Source organism: Euleptes europaea, chromosome 2 (assembly GCF_029931775.1).
Source record: "Euleptes europaea isolate rEulEur1 chromosome 2, rEulEur1.hap1, whole genome shotgun sequence".
Classification (NCBI taxonomy): domain Eukaryota; kingdom Metazoa; phylum Chordata; class Lepidosauria; order Squamata; family Sphaerodactylidae; genus Euleptes; species Euleptes europaea.
The window spans coordinates 135,465,558-135,488,463 of NC_079313.1; the positions used below are offsets into that span (position 1 = coordinate 135,465,558).

General features: G+C 46.3%; 1 protein-coding gene across 1 annotated transcript in view; it reads left to right on the forward strand.

Moving 5' to 3' along the window:
- Nucleotides 1-21,620, forward strand: part of STMN3 (stathmin 3) — a 29,594-nt gene extending 7,974 nt beyond the window's left edge. Inside the window, exons 2-5 of the mRNA XM_056844240.1 lie at nucleotides 16,961-17,056; nucleotides 18,702-18,877; nucleotides 19,378-19,569; nucleotides 21,457-21,620. Of these exons, the coding sequence (XP_056700218.1) occupies nucleotides 16,961-17,056; nucleotides 18,702-18,877; nucleotides 19,378-19,569; nucleotides 21,457-21,516 (524 nt within the window). The 3' untranslated portion in view covers nucleotides 21,517-21,620. The remainder of the gene's footprint in view (nucleotides 1-16,960; nucleotides 17,057-18,701; nucleotides 18,878-19,377; nucleotides 19,570-21,456) is intronic.
- Nucleotides 21,621-22,906: the final 1,286 nt, after the last annotated feature.

The window sequence follows — 22,906 nt, forward strand, 5'->3', positions numbered from 1 at the left end:
TGGCCACTTTAGCAATTGGAGTCTATGGCATTGAAGTCCCTCCCCAAACCTAGCCCTCTTCAGGCTCTGCCCCAAAAACTCCCTCCGGTGGGGAAGAGGGACCTGGCAACCCTACTAAAATTACAAATATATAAATTTTAATATGGTGCACAATAAAGTTAAAAACATGAGGCCTATATCATAGGTGAGTCATTCACAATCAATAAATATATAAAACTTGTACACAGTTGATGTGAAGTCATACAATGACCAAAGTAGGACCAAAAATAGGACCAAACATGGACCAAACACATTTCAGCCTCAAAAAGGCCTTTCTCAGTGGTCAGACATAGAATTGTAGTCTAGTACATATCCTAACAGTATGATATCATAATGCATGGTAGACAACACATAAAAGCCCTTCTAGTATTATGAAGCTTCCTGTAAAATTATTTATTCCATGTACACTAGAACTTGGCTCACATGCCCCACCTTGTATTTCATGCCGGGCTTCTAAGGATGTGTATACATCAAACTGTGTTAGGTCAAAACCCTAGATCAAGCCTTGAGATCTAACCTTGACCGCAAGTACAGAACATAAATGCACAAAATGAAGTAAAATAAAATAAAAGGGGACTTTGTCTGAGGCTGGCAGGCCAGGCTGACTCTGTTCTTTTGGGCACAGAGAACAATTGCGGAAATAAATTGCTTCTTTAAGTGCAATTGAATCGTTTCACTTAATTGCTTCTTTTTCAACGCTGATGGCTTTTGGAGGTTTTGGTCAATTACTGATCGCACAACACTGTTGTGTCTTTTTGATGTTTGTGTCTTTTGAAGGTTTTACCCTTCTGCTGGTTTTATGCTTTGGCGTGTCTGTTATTGTTGTTTTACTGCTACTTATTAGGCCTTATTGGGTCAATGGTTTGCGACACGTTATCATTAAGCCACTGTGAATGGGAAGGCAGGTTGAAGCATCTCAGAAATGAATACCTGATACATACATTTCTAGCTTGCCCATCTGCCAAGGGGCTCACAGGACTTACTTCCAAAGCAATAATTGCTTTGGCAATTGGACTCTATAGCATTGAAGTCCCTCCCCTCCCCAAACCCCACCCTCATCGGGCTCCACCCCCAAAATCTCCAGGTATTTCCCAACCTGGAGCTGGCAACCCTAGGTATAAGATACCCTTGAAGTGGGCTTCGACTAATGAAAGCTTATCCCCTGGGAAATTGTCTTGGTACTGAAGGTGCTACTGGATTTGAATTTTGTTCTACTGATACAGACTAATGTGGTTCCTTGCCTGTAAATGCTTCAGGTTGAAACTCGTGCCTTCTGCATCTGTTCTTTTTTCTATACCCCCTTCAGACAGAAGCAAGGGAGAATGCAAAGGAAGCCTGGGTTGAGACTATTATGGGCAAGAACGGGGGGCGGGTGTTACCTCTTCCTCCCTCTCTGCGGAATCCAACAGGTCCATTCTGTGCAGTCCAAAGTTTCCTCTTGTGAATCTCCAAACTCTCCATACTCTTTGTGTCTTTTTCTGTTTTTGGCTTTGTTGGGTGTCCTCCAAATGCAAACGGAGGGCACTGCCTCATTCTTGCTAACTGACAGTGAGAGGCAGGAAATGTATATCCAGTTGTCTTTGGCTGCCCAATAAGGAGAAGCATTTTAAATAGGGTTGCCAACCTCTTGGTGGGGCCTGCAGTTTTTCCTGGAATTACAAATGATCTCCTAATTACAGAGATCAGATCCCCTGGAGGAATCAGTAGCTTTGGGTGGTGGGCTGTATGGCATCACATCCCCGTTGAGCTCCCTTCCTTCTCCAAATTTTCCTCAGGCTCCACTCCCAAATCTCCAGGAATTTACCAACCCAGAATTGGCAACCCTCATTTTAAACCTATGAGGAGCAGTTTAAACACTCAGGGCTGTTTAGCTTGGAAAGAAGGCAGTTAAGGGGAGACATGATAGAGGTCTATAAAATTATGCATGGTATGGAGAGAGTGGACAGGGAGAAACTTTTCTCCCTCTCTCATAATACTAGAATGCGGGGTCATCTACTGAAGCTGGAGGGTGAGGGATTCAAAATAGATCAAAGGAAGTATTTCTTCACAGAACACATAGTTAAATGGTAGAACTCCCTGCCCCAGGATGTATTAATGGCTGCCAATTTGGAAGGCTTTAAGAGGGGAGTGGACATGTTCATGGAGGAGAGGGCTGTCCATGGCTACTAGTCAAAATGGATGCTAGTCATGATGCATACCTATTCTTTCCAGGATCAGAGGAGCATGCCGAATATATTTGGTGCTGTGGAACACAGGCAGGACAATTCTGCTGCAGTCGTCTTGTTTGTGGGCTTCCCAGAGGCACCTGGTTGGCCACTGTGTGAACAGACTGGTGGACTTGGTGGACCTTGGTCTGATCCAGCATGGCCTTTCTTATGTTCTCACTTGACCCCTGTTATGTACCCATTGGCCTAAACAGGTTAGGCCATTTCTCTTCGTTTTCCTTCTCATAAGGTCCTCTTTTTTTTTCATTTTCTCGGCTCCCTCCTTTAATATTTAACTGTGAATCTCTGCAAAAGCTGAAGAGATGGGTGACAGCTTGCCTCTTGCCACCCTGGCTGCCAATATCGTGGTTAGTATGCATGAGTCCTTGGCATGTAGAAGCTGCCCGTGCTACTCCTCAGAGGGTCCCCATGTTGTTGTCTTTTTGAAGGCTCCTTGACAGATTCTCAGAAATACACAGCTATTCCTGTATCAAATTCATACATTTATTATGTTTCTGCTGTGAAGTTTGGCCCTGCCTTCAGAATGATGAACGCGGGGCATGGGACGAGGCATAAGGTGCCCCATATGGCATTGTCCGTTGGCACCATCGCTTTGCCAATGGGCAGGGGAGGATGCCAGGAAGGATGTGTGTTTAGAATTGTGCCCAGTCTCCACTCTGTTTTACAGTGTGAGAGCTCTCTTTACATTCACACCTTCTCAATCCAAGAGGCACTCTGTCTGTCTGGGGAGGGTCACACATTTGGCTTCAGGTCTTCCTATGTAGGGAAAAAATTGCTTGGCAGCTTCAGATTTCCATTTCCCAAGGCAATACTAATAACAATAAATCTGGGTGAGGCAAAACAACAACAACTCCATGGTTTTAGGGGTCTAACTAGAGCCAGCGTGGTGTACTGCTTAAGAGCGGTGGTTTAGAGCAGTGGAGTCTGATCTGGAGAACCAAGTTTGATTCCCCACAATTCCACATGAGCGGCGGAGGCTAATCTGGTGAACTGGATTTGTTTCCCCACTGCTACACATGAAGCCAGCTGGGTGAACTTGGGCTAGTCACACTCTCTCAGCCCCACCTAACTCACAGGGTGTCTGTTGTGGGGAGGGGAAGGGAAGGTGATTGTAAGCCGGGTTGAGTCTCCCTTAAATGGCAGAGAAAGTCGGCATATAAAAACTAACTCTTCTTCTTCTTCGTCTTAGTTCAGGTTAGGAAAACAGCACAAGGGTGTACCCCTCTCCTTGTGTACCATGGTCCCCCTGGTGTAGTGGTGAGAGTGTCAGACTCGTATCTGGGAAACCCTGGTTCAAATCCCTGCTCTGTCATCGAAGCTTGCTGGGTGACCTTGGGTCAGTCATGCACTCTCAGCCTAACCTCCCTCACAGGGTTTTTGTGAAGATAAAAATGGAAGGATGTGCCATTGAGTTGGAACTGACTCATGGCAACCCTCAACCATGAGCAGAGGTGGTTTGCCATTGCCTGCTTCCACGTAACAACCCTCTGTCCAAATGATCACTGCAATATTAAATTTTTTTAAAAATTAAAGCTTGCTAATATAACAATTAATTAATGCTCAGTCTTGACTGTTTACTCACCATTATCCTATTTAATGTAAAAGTAAGGCCCAAGTGTCAAAGGCTAATGTTATGTTTAATTCCTTCCTTCAATATTTCCATCAGACAAAGACAGCAAAAAAAATTGACTGGTTAACGATAAATCCACACACAAAATTAATAATAAATTTAAAATATGGCAGAATGCCTGTCCTGTATATTACCAATAATAGCAAAGAACAGCTTTGGTAAATGCAGAGGACTCCAAATGCTGAAATACCAGAACTGTAACCAATGCACTTTGGCCAAAAAGATATGTATAACCTATATACGATACGATAAAGTTTATTGTTTGCGGCCGAAGGCCATTACAATCTGTCATATAAAACCAAGTATATAACACACACACATATTCTATATATATATAATACAAATATATAACCTATATTTTTACTTGCAATTTCTAAAGCACGAAAAAAATCATGACTCAGCATGAGAACCATTCCAAATACATTGGGTTGAATCCAGGGGGAAATCTCCATTTGTACTAAAATTCTGGCAGAAGTGGAAATGAAAGGGGCACTTATCACAGGATAAGGGGCACTTACGCTGGCGCCAGGCAGAGGTGGATCTACTGTGAAACTAATGAAGCTTAAGCTTCAAGGCCCCTAATCCCGGAGGGGCCCCCTGAAACAACTTTTTTTAATGAGTGAATTTCTCAAAAAAATCGATGGGAGTTTTTTTAGTGATAGAATCATAAGCCGATGGGTTGAAGTACTTAATATTGACTTTAAAATATGCTCCAATACCCATTTCATATGGCCTCAAAATGTCCCTGTCATTGGTCGAATTTCAAAATTTTCTCAGGGGCTTGCTGTGCTCGAACCCCCCAGCTGCAAGGGCTCACTGAGCTCCCCAGGATCTATTCACAGCCTAGGGTACATTTTGGCAGCTGGATTGTCAGATCCTTTGTTGGTGCACAGCTTAATAATTCTGTAGTTTAATTGCATCACTGTATGGCCCATTTTCAAGGACTCCACTCCACCACCCTTTTCTCCACCATTTGAGCCTCAAGGTCCTTGCAAGGGCAGCAAGGCCCTTCGGACCTTGTTGGATGTTGCCCTTTTGTTTCCGGTTGCGAAGGGCCCCCCATAACAGTTCAAGCTTCAGGGCCCCAAAAATGTAGGTCTGCCACTGGCAGGGCATTCCTGTTGACTCCTGGGCACTGTGGAGCCGCACGGGGCTCGCCCGCCAATGTGGCTGCTCCAGGAACTAAATCCCGGAAGAGAACGGTAGCACCGGCATGGTGGGTGGTGGTCCTGGGGCATTCCCAGGGGCAGAGCTGACTTTAGTCAGCTTCCTACCCCCTTCCTACCCCCTTCCAGTACGGGAAGGCCCCTCGCTGCTGCGGTGGGGCTATGACAAGTTTTTTGGTGTCACAGCCCTGCTATTCTGAGAAGAAGAGTTGGTTTTTATATGCCGACTTTCTCTGCCATTTAAGGGAGACTCAAACCGACTTACAATCACCTTGGAAAATCACCATGGAAAGAAATTGAGGGTAAACTCCCATTTCTTGATACCCTTGTCATCCGTAAAACAAACTTTCAGTTAGGTCACAAGGTCTACCAGAAACCAACTCACACAGATCGCTACTTACACAAAAACTCCAACCACCACCCCCGACAGAAAAGAGGAATAATCAAAACATTAATGGACAGTGCAAGACGGGTCTGTGAACCACAGTTTCTCAAGGAAGAAATCAATCATCTAAATCACGCACTGCTAGCAAACGGCTATTCCAGAAATGAAATCAGAAGGGCCATTAAACCAAACAAAAATCAGAAAACTCAGGAAAAACAGTCTCCCATAGGAAAGGTATTCTTGCCATTTATTAAAGGAGTCACTGATAGGATGGAGAAACTTTTGAATAAACGTAACCTACAAACAGTGTTTAAACCCACCAAGAAAATACAACAGATGCTACAATCAGCAAAAGACAAAAGAGACCCCCTCACCTCTGCAGGAGTATATCGTATACCTTGCAGTTGTGGATAAGTTTACATCGGGACCTCAAAACGCAGCATACAAACAAGGATAAAAGAACATGAAAGATACTGCAGACTTGGCCAACCTGAGAAATCAGCAGTGGCTGAACATGGACTGTCACAAACAGGACACAGGGTCTTATTCCAAGACACTGAAAGACTGGACAATTCTACCAACTATTTTGTCAGATTGCACAGAGAAGCCATTGAAATTCATAAACATCAGCACAACTTTAACAGAAAAGAAGAGCGTTTAAGAATGAATAAGGCTTGGCTTCCTGTCCTGAAAACCTCCAGACTAACAAAGACTACAGTCCACAATAGCCATGTGGATTTGCTTTGGATTTCACACATTAACAGATCACTTCAGGATACAATGGTTCCATATTAACATACCACACCCTCATTAGCACATTATCTTGATACTTACAGGACAATGATTAGCACATTACCTTTGATACTTTTTGCAGGACAATGATTCAGCTCAAACCCAACCCCTTTCTGACTATATATTACTCTTCCTACACACTTGACACTGAGAGACACTGTCCTTCAGTGTTAGTCCTCTGAAGATGCCTGCCACAGCTGCTGGCGAAACGTCAGGAAAGAAAATACCAAGACCACGGTCACACAGCCCGGATAACCTACAAGAACCAATGACCTCAGACCGTGAAAGCCTTCAACAATATCTTGGGTACCCAGCTTCTGTTTTTAGGTTGGGTCTTATTCCCCTCTTCTTTCTTCCTCTCCAGATCAGACTCCACCGCTCCAAACCACCACTCTTAGCCACTATACCATGCTGGCTCTCAGCAGGGGCATTTGCTCCATTTTTGCCTTTTATATTTTAAAAAAGGCTTTTTTATTCTCTGCAACTGCCAGGATGGCTCTGAGGAGGCGGTGTGGCTGCACCACTCCTGGCTGCCGCAGATCTACCCCCCCTCAGGAATGGGCTGCCTTGTCTGTTTATATTTCCACTTGCACATTGCTGGGAGCGGAGAGGTCGTTGTTCAGTGGTAGAATGTCTGCTTGGCATACGGAAGATCCCAGTTTCAAGCCTGGCAATCTCCAGTTTAAAAACCAGGCATTAGGTGATGTGAAAGACCTCCACCTCAGATCCTGGAAAGCCCCCAGTCTGGGTTTTGCAATTTTGCTGGGCATGGCTTGTGCATTTCCAAAGTTTGCAGTACAGGTATCAGAACTTGCTTTATTTATTTGTTTATTTATAAAACTATGCCAGCTCTGTTTCTCAGAAAGCCGAATACCGTGCCAATCATGAAATCTGGTTACAGAGCAAACTGACATACGTGAAGAAGTCACATGGATCCAGGTGGCTGGCTGGGACCCTGTCTGTAGGCGTTTTGCATATGCTATTAATTATAATATGAAGAAAGGTTTGGATGGGTCTTCACAAGGGATGCCAACTCCAGGTTGGGAAATTCCTGGATATTTGGGGGTGAAGCCTGGGGAAGGGAGAGTCTGGGAAGGGGAGGGAACTGAGCAGGGCATAATGCCATACAGTCCACTCTCCAAGTAGCCATTTTCTCCAGGAGAACTGATCTGTGTCATCTGGAGATCAGTTGTGATGCTGGGAGACCTCCAGATCTCCAGGCCCCACCTGCAGGTTGGAAACATCCTGGGACAGGGAGTTCCACAATTTAACTATGTGTTGTGTGAAGAAATACTCCCTTTTATCTGTTTTGAATCTCTCACCCTCCAGCTTCAGCAGATGACCCCATGTTCTAGGATTATGAGACAGGAAGAAAAGCTTCTCCCTGTCCACTCCACACCATGCATAATTTTATAGACCTCTATCATGTCCCCCCTTAACCTTCTTTTCAAGCTAAACAGCCCTAAGTGTTTCAACCGCTCCTCATAGGGCCGTTGCTCTAGCAACAGATGAAGCTGCCTTATACTGAACCAGACCAATCAGTCCATCAGTTTTGTCTACTTAGACTGGCAACAGCTCTCCACGGTCTCAGACAGAGGTCTTTCACATCACTTACTGGAAATGCCAGGGATTGGACCTGAAGAAGAGTTGGTTTTTATATGCCGACTTTTTCTACCACTTAAGGGAGACTAAAACCACCTTACAATAACCTTCCCTTTTCCTCTCCACAACAGACACCCTGTGAGGTAGGTGGGGCTGAGAGATTGTGACTAGCCCAAGGTCACCCAGCTGGCTTTGTGTGTAGGAGTGGGGAATCAAACCCGGTTCTCCAGATCAGACTCCACCACTCCAAACCACCGTTCTTAACCAGTACACCACGCTGGCTCTCTGGGACCTTCTGCATGCCAAGCAGATGTTCTGCCACACAGAGCCACAGATCCCCAACTGCATCAACTGCCAGCGAGCACTCAGCTCTCTGCAAGATCAAGCAATGCACCTTATAAATCTTGGCTGCCTGCCTGGCTTCCATAGACTGGCCGTTTGCAGTGACTTGCCCATTGGTGGGGCAGCAACGTCCAGCAGACTAAATCGATAGGAAGGTCAGAGAAGCTTCCTGGGCGGCCTTTGCTCTGTTCCATCCATCTAAAGCAAAAGTGAACCATCTCCCAGTTCCCCCTTGAAATGACATTGACGAATCTCCTGTCAAGTAAAGATGAAAGCAGCTCTCCCATTATAGGCCCAGCATGGAACCCATACAGTTCCAGCTGGAGGTCCTAATCACAGAGCAATGTGCTGGTTATCCCTCTGAATTCCCTAAAGGGTCACTGTTCATGTATTCACATTTTTACCATCCTCTAGTCTTTCCAACCCCAGTGTGCATTATTGACTTTCTGATCCATAAATCTATAAGTACTTCTAAAGTGGAGCTTTCTTGCCTTCGTTTATGCCCCTGAGCGATATTGAATCATAGCTAGCTGACCTTGTAATACCTGCAAAACCAAGAGAAGCCAGAGAGCTACAGCGTCATGCAGTGCAAAAGGATTTATTTACTTATTTACTTCATTTATACCCAACCTTTTTCTTCAATAGCAGACTGAATAACCCAGCTTGGCCCAAGCTCGTAAGGGCTTAGGAACTAAGCAGGGTCGGACATAGTCAGTACTTGGATGGGAGATCACCAAAGAAATCCAGAGGTGTTTTATGCAGAGGTAAACAATGGCAAGCCGCCTCTATTTGTCCGCCCTGATCTGGATAGCCTATGCTAGCTCGATCTTGTCAGATATTGGAAGATAAGCAGTGTCGGCCCTGGTTTGTACTTGGATGGGAGACTACCAAGGAAGTCCAGGGATGCTATGCAGAGCCAGGCATCTGAATGTCTCTTGCCTTCAAAAACCCATGATTGGGGGGCGCCGTGCATTGGTTGCAACTTGATGGCACATTCTTCTTTCTCACCAGTGGGGATCTAAAGATGCTTACATTGTTCCAGCTCAGACACAGGCTGAGATCCTACGACATCGTTCCCCAGCCCCTGTGGAGGCCTTCCCCCGCTGCGGCATTTGTTTCCTCTGCTGCCAGCACTTCTGCATGATTAAAAGCCTCCTTGCAAAACATTGATCTTGCAAATGCAGAATTGCTTGCGGCAGAGGAAGCAAGCGCCGCAGCAGAGGAGAGCCATTGCAGCAGAAGAGTGGCCTTGAACAAATTGCTATTCATTTTGTTTTACAGGATTTGGTGGTGGAAAGTGTTGTGAGTCACAGTTGGCTTATGGTGACCCTCTAGGGCAGGTGTCCAATCTTTTGGCTTCCCTGGGCCACATTGGAAGAAGTATTGTCTTGGGCCGCACATAAAATATACTAACACTAACGATAGCTGATTCATAATGTTTTAAGTAAGTTTACGATTCTGTGTTGGGCCGCCTTCATAGCTGTCCTGGGCTGCATGCAGCCCAGGGGCTGCAGTTTGGACAAGCCTGCTGTAGGGGTTTCCAGGTAAGAGACAGAGGCAGTTTGCCATTGCCTGCCTCTGTATAGTGACCCTGGACTTCCTCAGTGGTCTCCCGTCCAAGTACTAAACGTGTTTAGCTTCCAAGATCTGATGAGATCTGGCTTGCCTCGGCCAGCCAGCTCAGGGCAGATGAACAGAGTTGGTTTGCCATTGCCTGCCTCTGCATTGCAACCCTGAACTTCCTTGGTGGTCTCCCAACCAGGTACTATCCAGGGATGACCTTGCTTAGCTTCTAACAAGATTGAGCTAGCCTGGGCCATCCAGGTCAGTGCTTACAGCATTTACTCTGCCTTTCTCAGGAAGATTTAAGGCAGATAACAAAATAGAAAAATATCTCAATATATCCGATTCTCCTTCTGCAAATGGTAGTAACACTGACCTGTATTATTGGAGAATTGTGAAAGTCCATGACATTTATGAAATACTGCCCTTCTGGGAATTATTCCAGATGGTTAGAAATAAAATACAATAAAATATTTATTTTATTAATCTTATATCCCGCCCTCCCCAGCAAATGCCTTTACCTGGGTAGCCTTGGATAACCCGATCTCATCAGACCTCAGAAGCTAAGCAGGGTCAGCCCTGGTTACTATTTGGATGGGAGACAACCAAGGAAGTCCAGGGTTGCTATGCAGAGGCAGACAACAGCAAACCACCTCTGAAGGTCTCTTGCCTTGAAAACCCTACTGGGGTTGCTGTAAGTCAGCTACGACTTGAGGGCACTTTCCACCCCCACAGCAGCACTTTACAGACAAACAACAGCATTCTGAGAATATGTCACCTAACAATTCAAAGGACTGGAAATCAAATCTCTTTATAGTTGGAAGTCTTGATTTCCACAGAAGTGATGTGTTTGGACACCACCATGGGAGTTGGGATGCATGGATGGAAGGGGGTGATGCAAAATCCTCAAGAACTGGTCTAAGCCATGTGCAGACCGTCAGATGAGCATGTCGTCGGCTGCGGTATGCATATGAGGTGAGGCTGTGGCTCAGTGGAAGAGCTGCTGCTTGGTATGAAGAAGGTCCCAAGTTCAATCCCCAGCATCTCCAGTTAAAGACCTGGTAGTTGGTGATGTGAAAGACCTCTCTGCCTGAGACCCTGGGGAGCCACTGCCAGTCTGAGTAGACAATACTGACCTTGATGGACCAAGGGTCTGATTCAGTATAAGGCAGCTTCATGTATCCCAGGTTCAATCCCTGCCATAGAATCATAGAGTTGGAAGGGGCTAGTCCAACACCCTGCTCAACGAAGGATCAGCCTAGAGCATCCCTGACAAGTGCTTGTCCAGCCTCTGCTTAAAGTCTGCCAGTGAGGGGGAGCTCACCACCTCACTAGGTAGCTCATTCCACTGCTGAACAACTCTGCTATCTCCAGCTAAAAGGACTAGGTAGGAAGTGATGTGAAAGACCTAAACCTGAGACCCCGGAGAGCTGCTGCCAGTCTGAGTAGACAATACTGGCCTTGACGGACCAAGGGTCTGATTCAGTATAGTATTGAGTATGGATTGACTCAATAAAGGAAGCTACAGCCTTCAATTTGCAAGATCTGAGCAAGGCTGTCAAAGATAGGACATTTTGGAGGACTTTAATTCATAGGGTCGCCATGAGTCGGAAGCGACTTGACGGCACTTAACACACACACACACACACACACACACATACTGAATCATAGTTTATGACTATAAACATAGTTTAGTATGTTCCTATGCTGTAAGACCTCGGACAACTCTAGGCTCCAATGGCAGTCATCAGAAGACTACTAGAAGGGTTAGCCATGATAGTTCGTTGCAGCAGAAATAAACGGAGAGCCAGTGGCACCTTGACAATAAACAAGAATTTTGTTTGTTTGCTGAAATGCAAAATGGATCTCTTATGTTCTAGTGAACCAGGGCCTGCCTTACTACCCAAGCGAGAAATGGCTCATTGTGTTTGTGCTCAAAGCTTCATGTGTTTATGCATTTGTTTATTTACATTATTGATAGTACGCCTTTCTCACTGGGACTCAAGACAGATTACACAGAATAAATCAGTACAATCAATCGGGGTGGAATGTCCTATAGACAGTACAACAGGATTTGACTTGTAGAAATCTGGACACGACCAGAGGTGAAGAGGGGAGAGGGGAAGGGAAGGCTATTGTAAGCTGGTTTGATTCTTCCTTAAGTGGTAGAGAAAGTTGACATATTAAAACCAGCTCTTCTTCTTCCTTCCGCAGCTACCTCATACTGGTCCATACTAAAGTGTGCCCTGAGGTCTGAACACACATGAAGCTGCTTGATTCTGAATCAGACCAATGGTCCATCAAGATCAGTATTGTCTACTCAGACTGGCAGTGACTCTCCAGGGTCTGAGGTCTTTCACATCACCCACTACCTTGTTTTTTTTAAACTGGAGATGCCAGGAATTAAACCTGGGACCTTCTGCATGCCAAGCAGAGGCTCTTCCACTGGGCCACAGCCCCTGGTGTTGCCTTCTTTAAACATGTTCTGGTTTGCTGAGTAGACCCTGGCATAATCCCTCTAATTGATTGGCAAAGTGTATGAGGTGTGCATTCACACCACAATGCACAGTCCGCACCTGTGCTCTTACGTAGCTGATTAATTTCAGTGCTAATTGAAGTGATTAAGCACAGTTCGCCTCAGGTCCTAAAATAGATCAAATGCTATGTAAAATGGCATGGAACACCAAGAAGTTTCGTAAGAGTCAGCAGCCTCATCCTCTTGTTGGCAGCATCTATTGGTAGAAGAAACGCTGGAGATTTAAGGGGGCCACCATCTGTTCTCTGAAGGGTTGGTATGGGAAAGGAAAAACATCTGTACCTATTCTTTTTAAAAGACAAAAGTACTTGAATCTTGATCTTGTGAACATCAGGAGAGCCCTGCTGGATCAGACCAGTGGTCCATCTAGTCCAGCATCCTGTCTCACACAGTGTCCAGCCAGTTCCTCGGGAGGTCCAACAATCAGGGCATAGAGGCCGAGGCCTTCATAAGAAGAGCTTTGCTGGATCTCACCTGTGGTCCATCTAGTCCAGCATCCTGCCTCACACAGTGGCCAACCAGTTCCTCTGGAGGTCCAACAATCAGGGCTTAGAGGCCAAGGCCTTCATAAGAAGAGCTTTGCTGGATCTGACCAGTGATCCATCCTGTCCAGCATCCTGTCTCACACAATGGCCAACCAGTTACTCAGGAAGGCCAAATAAATGGCACAGAGGGCAAGGCCATTCCTTGACATCGCCTCCTAGCATTAGAATTCAGGGGTACACTGCCTCTAAATATGGAGGTTTCCCTTTGGTCCCCATGGCTGGCTTTTTCATGAATCTTTCTAACTCCCTTCATGTCCATTGTCAAAGAAAGACGCTAAAATAATTTCCAAAACTGACTTTTTAGTATAAGAATATAAGAAAGGCCCTGCTGGATCAGACCAAGGCCCATCAAGTCCAGCAGTCTGTTCACACAGTGGCCAACCAGGTGCCTTTAGGAAGCCACAAACAAAACGACTGCAGCAGCACCATCCTGCCTGTGTTCCACCGCACCCAAAATAATAGGCATGCTCCTCTGATACTAGAGAGAATAGGTATGCAGTATGACCAGTATCCATTCTAACTAATAGCCATGAATACCCCTCTCCTCCATGAATATGTCCACTCCCCTCTTAAAGCCCTCCAAGCTGGCAGCCATCACCACATCCTGGGGCAGGGAGTTCCACAATTTAACTATGCATTGTGTGAAAAAATATTTCCTTTTATCTGTTTTGAATCTCTCGCTCTCCAGCTTTAGCAGATGACCCCGTGTTCTAGTATTATGGGAGAGGGAGAAAACCTTCTCCCTGTCCACTCTCTCCAAACCATGCATAATTGTATAGACCTCTATCATGTCTCCCCTTAGCCACCTTCTTTCCAAGCTAAACAGCCCTAAGCGTCCTACCCGGTCCCATAGGACAGTTGCTCTAGTCCCTTAATCATTTTGGTTGCTCTTTTCTGCACCTTCTCAAGCTCTGTAATATCCCTTTTTAGGTGTGGTGACCAGAACTGTACACAGTATTCCAAGTGTGGTCTCACCATAGATTTTTACAAGGGCAGTATGATATCAGCAGTTTTATTCTCTATTCCTCATCTAATTATGGCCAGCATGGAATTTGCCTTTTTTACAGCAGTTGACAGTTTGCCTTTTTTACACTGTATACTGCATACCTATTCTCTCTAGTATCAGAGGAGCATGCCTATTATTTTGGGTGCGGTGGAACACAGGCAGGATGGTGCTGCTGCAGTCGCCTTGTTTGTGGGCTTCCTAGAGGCCCCTGGTTGGCCACTGTGTGAACAGACTGCTGGACTTGATGGGCCTTGGTCTGATCCAGCAGGGCTTTTCTTACATTCTTATTTGGGTCAGCATGGTGCTGAACGGACAGCTCCCCCGCCTTAGGCTTTTTGCTCCTCTGACTGGTTCAAGAGCCTGGCGAATGGTCAAGTGTGCAGGAAGAGAGAGGCCTGCAAATATACTTTTCTTTTTTTGAAGGAGGCAGAGCAGGAGCAGCGCAGGGGAAGCCGAGCCCAGGGCTCTGGGGAGCCCACCTTTAAGCTAGCCCGGCTCTTGCCCTTGAAGACGCTTTGCCACAGAACAGTGGCTCCATCTGGAAGGTTCAGCTAGAGCCCTGTTTAATTGCCAGGGGATGAGTTCAGGACAAAGAGCTCCTCCAGATTTCCTCCCCTGTGGCTTCTTCCACCTCCTCGCTCGCCACAAAGCCAAAGGAAAATGTTATTTTTTTGCTCCCCTCCCCGCAACGTGTGTTGTCTGGAAGTAGCTAATTGCTTCTGATAGCTGGCGCCACCGAGATGGAGCAGGGAAGTCTCCAGTGCCAGGAGATGGACGCGCATTGCTCGCCGCATCTCATTAGCCCGCCTGACAGCAGCTGGACCACTTCCCTCTTCTGCTCACTCTCCCTTTAATTGACAGCGGGAGAAGGAGCGTCTTTCCCGAAAGGAGGGGAGAACGTGAGAGAGGCTGGCCGGAGGGGTAGGGGGAGAGATGTCCCAGCGTTGGCCTCACACACGACCCCAATTGAGATGATGAAATTGCTGGTAGGGCCTTTGGGAAAAAGATTAGCCCAATATTGGATCACAAGAGGGGATGTGCAGGTCTATGGTTTCTCTGAGCATATGTTGCTTCTGACGTCAGGCAGGTGCCTTACGCGCTTATTATTCATTTCATTTCTGTGCCACCTTTCCACTCAAATGGGGTCTCCAAGGGAGAGAACATCAGAACAGTAAAACGTTTCAACTTGAAAACAACACTGAAAATAAAGTATATATATATAAAACTTCTGCTACCTGTTTCTTTTCCCCCCCTCCCCTCGTTCTTGTTTTAGAATGAAGGATTGACAATAATCCGATAGTCTCTAACCGTGAAGATAAACTCAAAACACATCCCACTCCAAAAAGGATGTCTCACTCCGTATGTCACATAACAGCTTGACCCACAAGATTCAAGACCAGTAGCACCTTAAGAGACCAGCAAGAGTCAACACTGCTGTGCTGGTTTGGAGGGCCATAGTTCGTAGATTTGTGTAAAGGCCTGGTGTACCTTTAAGAACAGATGCTTGTTAGATGTATGTTGCAGCTGTTTGCCATGTGACGCTGTTTGCTCCTTGTTATTGGGCAGTTCTTTCCCCCTCCCTGGTATTGCTTGTCCCTATGTCATTTTTCCTGCATGTTCTCAAGAGGTAGTCACATGCTTCCAACACTGGGGAAAAGGCATAGTATTTTAATCAGATTTTTTTAAGTTTCAACTATTTTTTTGTATCCTGCTAAACCCTAATTATCTGACGGTTTCTAATCATAAGAACTGAAAATTTGTCTGGACATTGGGCTTTTTATTGCATGTTGAAGTTGTGAATAAAGATTCATTTTTTAAGGAAGAGCTGCATTGACTGTCTTGGAAACGAAGTCATACCTCGGGGCCAAGAAAAGCTCTCTTCGCCTGATACTTTGACTCTCGAAAGCTTATACCCTGGCAATCTTGTTGGTCTCTAAGGAGCCACTGGACTCGAATCTTGCTCTTCTACTGCAAACCAACATGGCTACCCTTCCTGAAGTAACCTGGCCTGTGACTTTTGTAAACTCCTGGCCCAGGAAGAACACTGTTCACCTAGGCAGCACAGACACCTGAGTCATTAAACTAGATTACATCCACCAAAGTTTACTCTCTGCTCTGCACAAGCATTTCAGGGAACACTTGGTGTTTTCTACTCATGAAATTTGGGTTTGGCACTGGAAAATGGGATAGTGGAGGGACAGGTTGCCCCAGTGGCTGCTAGAAAGAACCCCAGTGGCCTCTGCCAGGGATGAAAAGTTTATTATACTAAAGAGGCTATAAATGAGTGTGTGTATAAACTGCCATCAAGTCACAGCTGACATGTGACCTCCCTAAAACATTATTAAAATGAGTACTACTTTGTGATTTTAAGAGAAAATTTATAGGTGCATTGTTATATCTTACTTCCTAATGTGTTGTAGGTTTTATGAGATCTGTTTTATTGTATTTTATTGATATGGTATCTTGCTGTTTTTTTTGTTCTGTCATGTTATATTGGTTTGTCTGTTTGATTCCCTGTGAAGTACTGGTTTTATGCTCAAGACCTTTGGTCATGGGAGCTTAACAATAAAAGGAAAGGACTTATGGTGACCCTGTAGGGCTTTCAAGGCAAGAAATTAACAGAGGCGGTTTGCCATTGCCTGCCTCTGTGTAGCAACCCTGGACTTCCTAGGTGGTCTCTCATCCAGGTACTAATCAGGGCCAACCCTGCTTATCATCCATGGTCTGATGAGATCAGGCTAGCCTGAGCCATCCTGGTCAGGATAAAAAATATATATACACCAGCATATTGATCTGAAAAAGTAATCTGCAGTCTGCGGAAATGAACAGAAAAAGCCAAAAGACCGTTTATTTTACTCAGTTGTTACTTAGGAGAGGGCATCGTTCTGCCAAGCATAAGGGCACACAGCTATCTGGTAACTCTGCATGGCATTCAGGTGGCAACTTGTATGTTGTCTGTAGAACTTTTGCGTTACTCTGAAATGCCACTACTCTTTTGGGACTCCGGAGGAAACTCTAGATAGAAAGCTAGGCACGAAAGGAACATCATGTCTCCCCTTCTATCTCATTCTGGAAATGACAAGTATCTGCTGTGAGACCCCTTCTAATTTTTTTCTCCTTTATTTCCAGCCTACAAAGAGAAAATGAAGGAGCTGTCCCTCCTCTCGTTGATTTGTTCCTGTTTCCACACCCAGCCACACCCAAACACTATCTACCAGTATGGAGGTAAGTGGCGGACACGCTCATTACCTGTGGAAGAAGAATTTGCTCAAGGCCACAACCCGTGCCTGGAAACATGTAGCATCATTTCAGACTGCAACATCTTCCCTTGACCTTTGCAATATTTTGGCTGCAATCTTGGGGACAGTTATGTATGCAAGCACCATCAGTCTCTACCTACTTATGGTGACCCCAGCAAGGGGCTTTCAAGGCAAGTGAGAAGCATAGGCGGTTTGCCATCACCTGCCTCTGCAGAGCCTTCCTTGGTGGGTTCCCATCCAAGTACCAACCTTGCTTAGCTTCTGAGATCTGATGAGATTGGGCTACACCATGCCGCCTTCCTTCCCCAGTAATAGGAAAAGATACATAAGAGTGCTGTCAAGTCACAACTGACCTGATGGTGCCCCCAGCAAGGGGCCTTCAAGGCAAGCGAGAAGCAGAGGTGGTTGGCCATTGCCTTCCTCTGCAGAGCCTTCCTTGGTGGTCTCCCATCCAAGTACCGACCCTACTTAGCTTCTAAGGTCTAATGACATTGGGCTATACCACACCACCGTCCCTCCTGCACACAGTTAGGGCTGAGTAATAAATCTGTCCATGTTTCATGACTGAAGTATGAAGGGATGACTGACCTGGTAAGTTCCCCCCCCCCCAAAAAAATAATAATAATATGAGGCCATCTTCTCTGCAGGTTGTGAGAAACTGAGCTGCCTTGGGTTTTCTTGTCTAAAGTTTATTAGGTTTTTTTTCCAGGACATCAGAGTAGTAAAGAAATAAACCAGCCAGGTTCCATATTCAATAGCAAGTCATCAAGCACTGAGTAATCCAGTGCTTAGCATAAAGGTGTGGACCAGAGAATGCTTTTACCCCATCAAAGTCCAGGCCATTTAACTGCAGGTAGATCATCATGCCATTCTCAAACTGGGAGGTGTTTTGAGTGTCAGGCACACTGATCAAGCATGCCTTATGCCAGCCAGCCATACAGGGTCTGTGCCAAGCCCCCAAGTGCTGCTAGTACAAGCTGCAAATCAAGGTCTGCAAAATCAGTGTGGGTGGCTTAATCTACAACTGTAACACAAAAATGACACCCATAGTAGTGGAGGGGCTGTGGCTTAGGGGAGGATCATCTGAATGTCATGCAGAAGGTCCCAGGTTCAGTCCGTAGCATCTCTAATTGGCAGTAGGTGATGGGAAGGACCTCTGCCTGAGACCCTGGAGAGCTGCTGCTGCCAGTCTGAGTAGACAATACTGACCTTGATGGTCTGATTCAGTATAATCTGTGTTCACATGGCCTTTTACTCATGGTACATTATTGCCAGCATCCAGTTTAGCATACATGGAGCTATGAGGGAAGGACTAGCTGATGGCAGACTTTTTGCAAATGGTATCTGACAAAGGGAGCTTTGACTCTTGAAAGCCAATGCTTTGGAAATCTCGTTAGCCTTTAAGGTGCTACTGGACTGGACTCTCTCTTTGCTAATGGAGCGACCCATTCTTACACTCATCTAAGCACGACAGAACTTTACTGAACTGCATCCATTTGGAAGGAAGATTTTGGAGCCCAGTAGAACTATGACACAAATCTGGCACAGCACAATAGAGTCCCCCACATGCAGCACACACTGTGTAACTCTCGGGTGTTTGTTTTGCACAGATATGGAGGTCAAGCAGCTGGACAAGAGGGCTTCGGGCCAGAGCTTTGAAGTGATCCTGAAGTCCCCTTCTGACCTTTCCCCGGAGAGCCCGGTCCTCTCCTCTCCCCCCAAGAAGAGGGACCTGTCCCTGGAAGATCTGCAGAGGCGGCTGGAGGCTGCAGAGGAGAGGAGGAAGGTAATGGGGTTGTCAAGGAATCGCTATCCAGACAGTGTGGCCTTCGTGGTGTAGAGCCAGCGTGGTGTAGTGATTAAGAGCAGTGGTTTGGAGCGGTGGACTGATCTGGAGAACCAGATTTGATTCCCCGCTCCTACACACGAAGGCAGCTGGGTGACCTTGGGCTAGTCACAGTCTCTCAGCCCCACCTACCTCACAGGGTGTCTGTTGTGGGGAGGGAAAGGGAAGGTGATTGTAAGCTGGTTTGATTCTCCCTTAAGTGGTAGAGAAAGTCAGCATATAAAAACCAACTCTTCTTCTTATCAGTAGCATATAGGGCTTAAAGAGCCAGTATGTGCTATAAAACTCTTCACAAGTGACAGGAAACAGAGAGGGTGTGAGGGACTGGAAAAGGCAAGGCGCTGAGCTTCTGGGCTCAAGAGGACATCCGAAAGGCATCCTTGGCCAGGCCCGCCTGCCGAAGCCCTCCCTTCTAACCTGGTTTCTTGTCCTCCTCGCAGACCCAGGAGGCTCAAGTCTTGAAGCAGCTGGCTGAGAAGCGAGAGCATGAGAGGGAAGTGCTTCACAAGGCCCTGGAGGAGAACAACAACTTCAGCCGGCTGGCTGAGGAGAAACTGAACTACAAGATGGAGCTGAGCAAGGAGATCCGTGAGGCTCATCTAGCTGCCTTGAGGGAGCGACTCCGTGAGAAGGCAAGTCCCAGAGGAAGCTCCATGCCAAAGAACACCTCTCAGCATGTGAAGTGGCCTGCTGGCAAATCTCATTTCCAGCATGGTCTCTGAAATCAGTGGAAGGGGAGGGGCTGAGTCTTCTCTTGTGCCAGTGGGTTGGGGCTCACTGGGACAGCATTCTGCAAGGTGCACACCAAGGGGTGTGAGAGCCAGCGTGGTGTAATGGTTAAGAGTGGTGGACTCTAATCTGGAGAACGGGGTTGGTTTCCCCACTCCTCCACATGAAGCCTGCTGGGTGACCTTGGCCTAGTCACAGTTCTCTCCGAACTCTCAGTCCCACCTACCTCACAAGGTGTCTGTTGTGGGGAGGGGAAGGGAAGGTGATTGTAAGCTGCTTTGAGACTCCTTAAAAGGTAAGAAAAGTGGGGTATAAAAACCAACCCTTCTTCTCTCCCTCATGCACCCTGTGAGCACCTAGAGGCATCTGGGTGACTGCTATTGGAACAGCAGGCCTAAATAGGTGGACCTTTAGACAATTGTTATTAGGAGTAACAGGTCAGTTTATGGCTTAGCCTAGAGGCCAACTGATTTCACAGGAGAAACCCCCAAAATATAGAAATGCACGTTTTGTTATCATGGTAACTTAGGTCGTGCTGACTAACTTATGTTCTAATAGTAAAGTGTGGGCCCATCTGTGGATACTTGAGTCTGCGGATTAGGGCCATGCTGATGGAAAACATATGGTCTCCCATCCAAGTATTAACCAGAGCTGATCCTCTTTAGCTTCTGAGATGGGGCTAGCTTGGTCCATCCAGGTCAGGTGTGTTTGTATGTCTATCTATGCATACACACAGCCAGCATGACCTAAGTCACTGGCAGTGCAATACTAAGAGGGGGTGAAGGAGCTTTGGAGGTTGTGTGACCACTGCGCCGGCATTAAGTGCCACTTGCGTCATCCAAATGACCACTTATGCCGGGGCTGGGGAGCAGCATGAGAGTATTCCTCTGGTGGAATGGCTCGCACTGGTGCCAGAGGGGGCGTTCCTGGGGACAGGGCTGACGATAGGCAGCTCTCTAAGCCCTTTCACCCCAGGAATGCCCCCTTTTGTCGGTGTGCACTTACGCCAGCAAAAATGGTGGTGTAACCCCATAGTTGTGTATACCACAGTTCCACATTGCATGGGGGAATTTTCCTGTGCAACTTGCTTGCTTAGTGCAGCAAACTGCTCAGGAGGTGGCCCGGCTGTGGTTTGGCTGGGTGATCCCCGGCCGTGCTACAACTACCCCCCCTCCCTTTGGAGTGCGCTGTAAGATAGCAAAATTAATTATCAAAGGACATGCCTCAGTGGTGGGGCATCTGATTTTCATGCTGAAGGTCTCCCGATCAGACCTTGACATCTCCGCTTAAACGCTTTCAGGTAACAGATAGGGGAATAGACCTTCTGGCTTAAGACCCTGGAAAACCATTATTAGTCAGAATAGATAATGCTGAGCTAGATGGACCAGTGATCTCAGTAGGATGCAGTTTCCCTTCGATCAACTCAAAACTTTTTGCTGTAGGTACTGAACATCTTTCAAAGTGACAAACTTACATTTAACCTTTAAAAGATTAGTGATCCTCTCCCAGCAAGCGAGTAGATGTCCCATAGAACTTGTAGAAAGAAGGCTAACCTGTGGGCTATCTGGTCTGTTTCTTCTTCGGTCTTTCCTCGATAATAGTTGGTTCTTGCAACAGAAAAATGCTTTGGTTTTCATGATACGAAAATTTCAGATGCTGAAGAAGCAGACTTCAGATGGAGGATGCTGAGAGACAGAGTGAATAAGTGCACCCCCCCATTGCAGGCTGCCCAGCTGCCTGTCCCTGCTGTATATGATGTTCACAGTCCATCTCTTTTCCATGTGTTTCAGGAACTGCATGCAGCTGAGGTGCGCAGAAACAAGGAGCAGCGGGAAGAGATTTCTGGATAAGGGCTTTTCTACACAACTCGCACCTGCTTCCTAATAACAAACAAATCCCAACGTTTTTGTTTTGTCTAGACGAGGCAATGTCTGATTTCTCCATTTCCGTTTCCCTCCCTCCCTTTCCCCTTCCTTCCGGTGTACCAACCGCCATCTTTCTCTCCTCTCTGTATTCTTAACTTGTGGGGGTTCGCAGGAACCTCTAAACAGAACAGCAACTAGTTCACACACATGAAATATAGAATCCATAAACCAGCTTCTCTTCAGGCTTTTCTTCTTTGAAAAAACAAACAAAAAAGGCACAAGAATTAAGGTGATACATTTACCATATTCAGCAATGTTGTGATGATGGCTACTCTTTATGGAAGTGTTCACTGCCCTTGCTGTTCACCCTCAAGCCTGGTGAAAACATGGGATTGAGCAAAGAGAATTATTTTCCTGATAAGAAGAACGACAAAAACATTTTGTTTTAATGTCCCCTGCCTTGGAGAACCCTGAATTGGGTGGAAAGGTGGCACAGAAATGTTTTAAATAAATAAAGCTGATTCTGCACATTACTTTTTAAAGGTGCACTTATACAGTTTTAAGGGCACCCTTAAAAAAGTTAATGGGGGACACATTTGCAGACAGGTGCATTGGGCACTAAGGGGGTTAAAATGGGTTGTCGCACTCTCCCTGTCATGTATATTTCCAGTGGCAAATTTGGGTTTGCCAGTGTGTAGCATGTGAGAAAATCCTGTCGTTTTCCTCGTGGCTAGAGCAGGGACCAGGTGGTTGAAGAATTTGGGAGCAGGTAAGAGCCTTTTGTTACTTTAGTGCTTGCTCTCTCTTGCCTCATTTTGCAGTCATTGGGGAATTTACCTTGTTGACCTAGTCCAGAGTTTGGAGAATACCTCTGAGAGGACCACCACGAGCATGGTGGTTTGGCTGCTCGGTTTAGCCACAGAAGGATCATGACTATGGATTTAATGGCACTTTTCAAAAGATTTAACTCCAGAGGCAGGAAGACTGGCTAAGCAGGGTGGAAGAGCTTGTCCTGTGACGTTGCACCATCTGAGCCAGGCAGCCAGGGAAATGAACTGTCTCCTAGTCCCAGGCTCATCCATCTGGCCTAGGGTTGCCAACCTCCAAGTACTAGCTGGAGATCTCCTGTTATTACAATTGATCTCCAGCTAATATAGATTAGTTCCCCTGGAGAAAAGGGCCGCTTTGGCAATTGGACTCTATGGCATTGAGGTCCCTCCCCTAACCAAACCCTCCCCTCCTCAGGCTCTGCCCCAAAAACCTCCCGCTGGTGGCAAAGAGGGACATGGCAACCCTAATTTGGCCCAATTCAGCCAGCGCTTTGGTGAGTTCATTTGCTTAACACCATGGGGAAGGTGCCTGGTGACACAGCAAT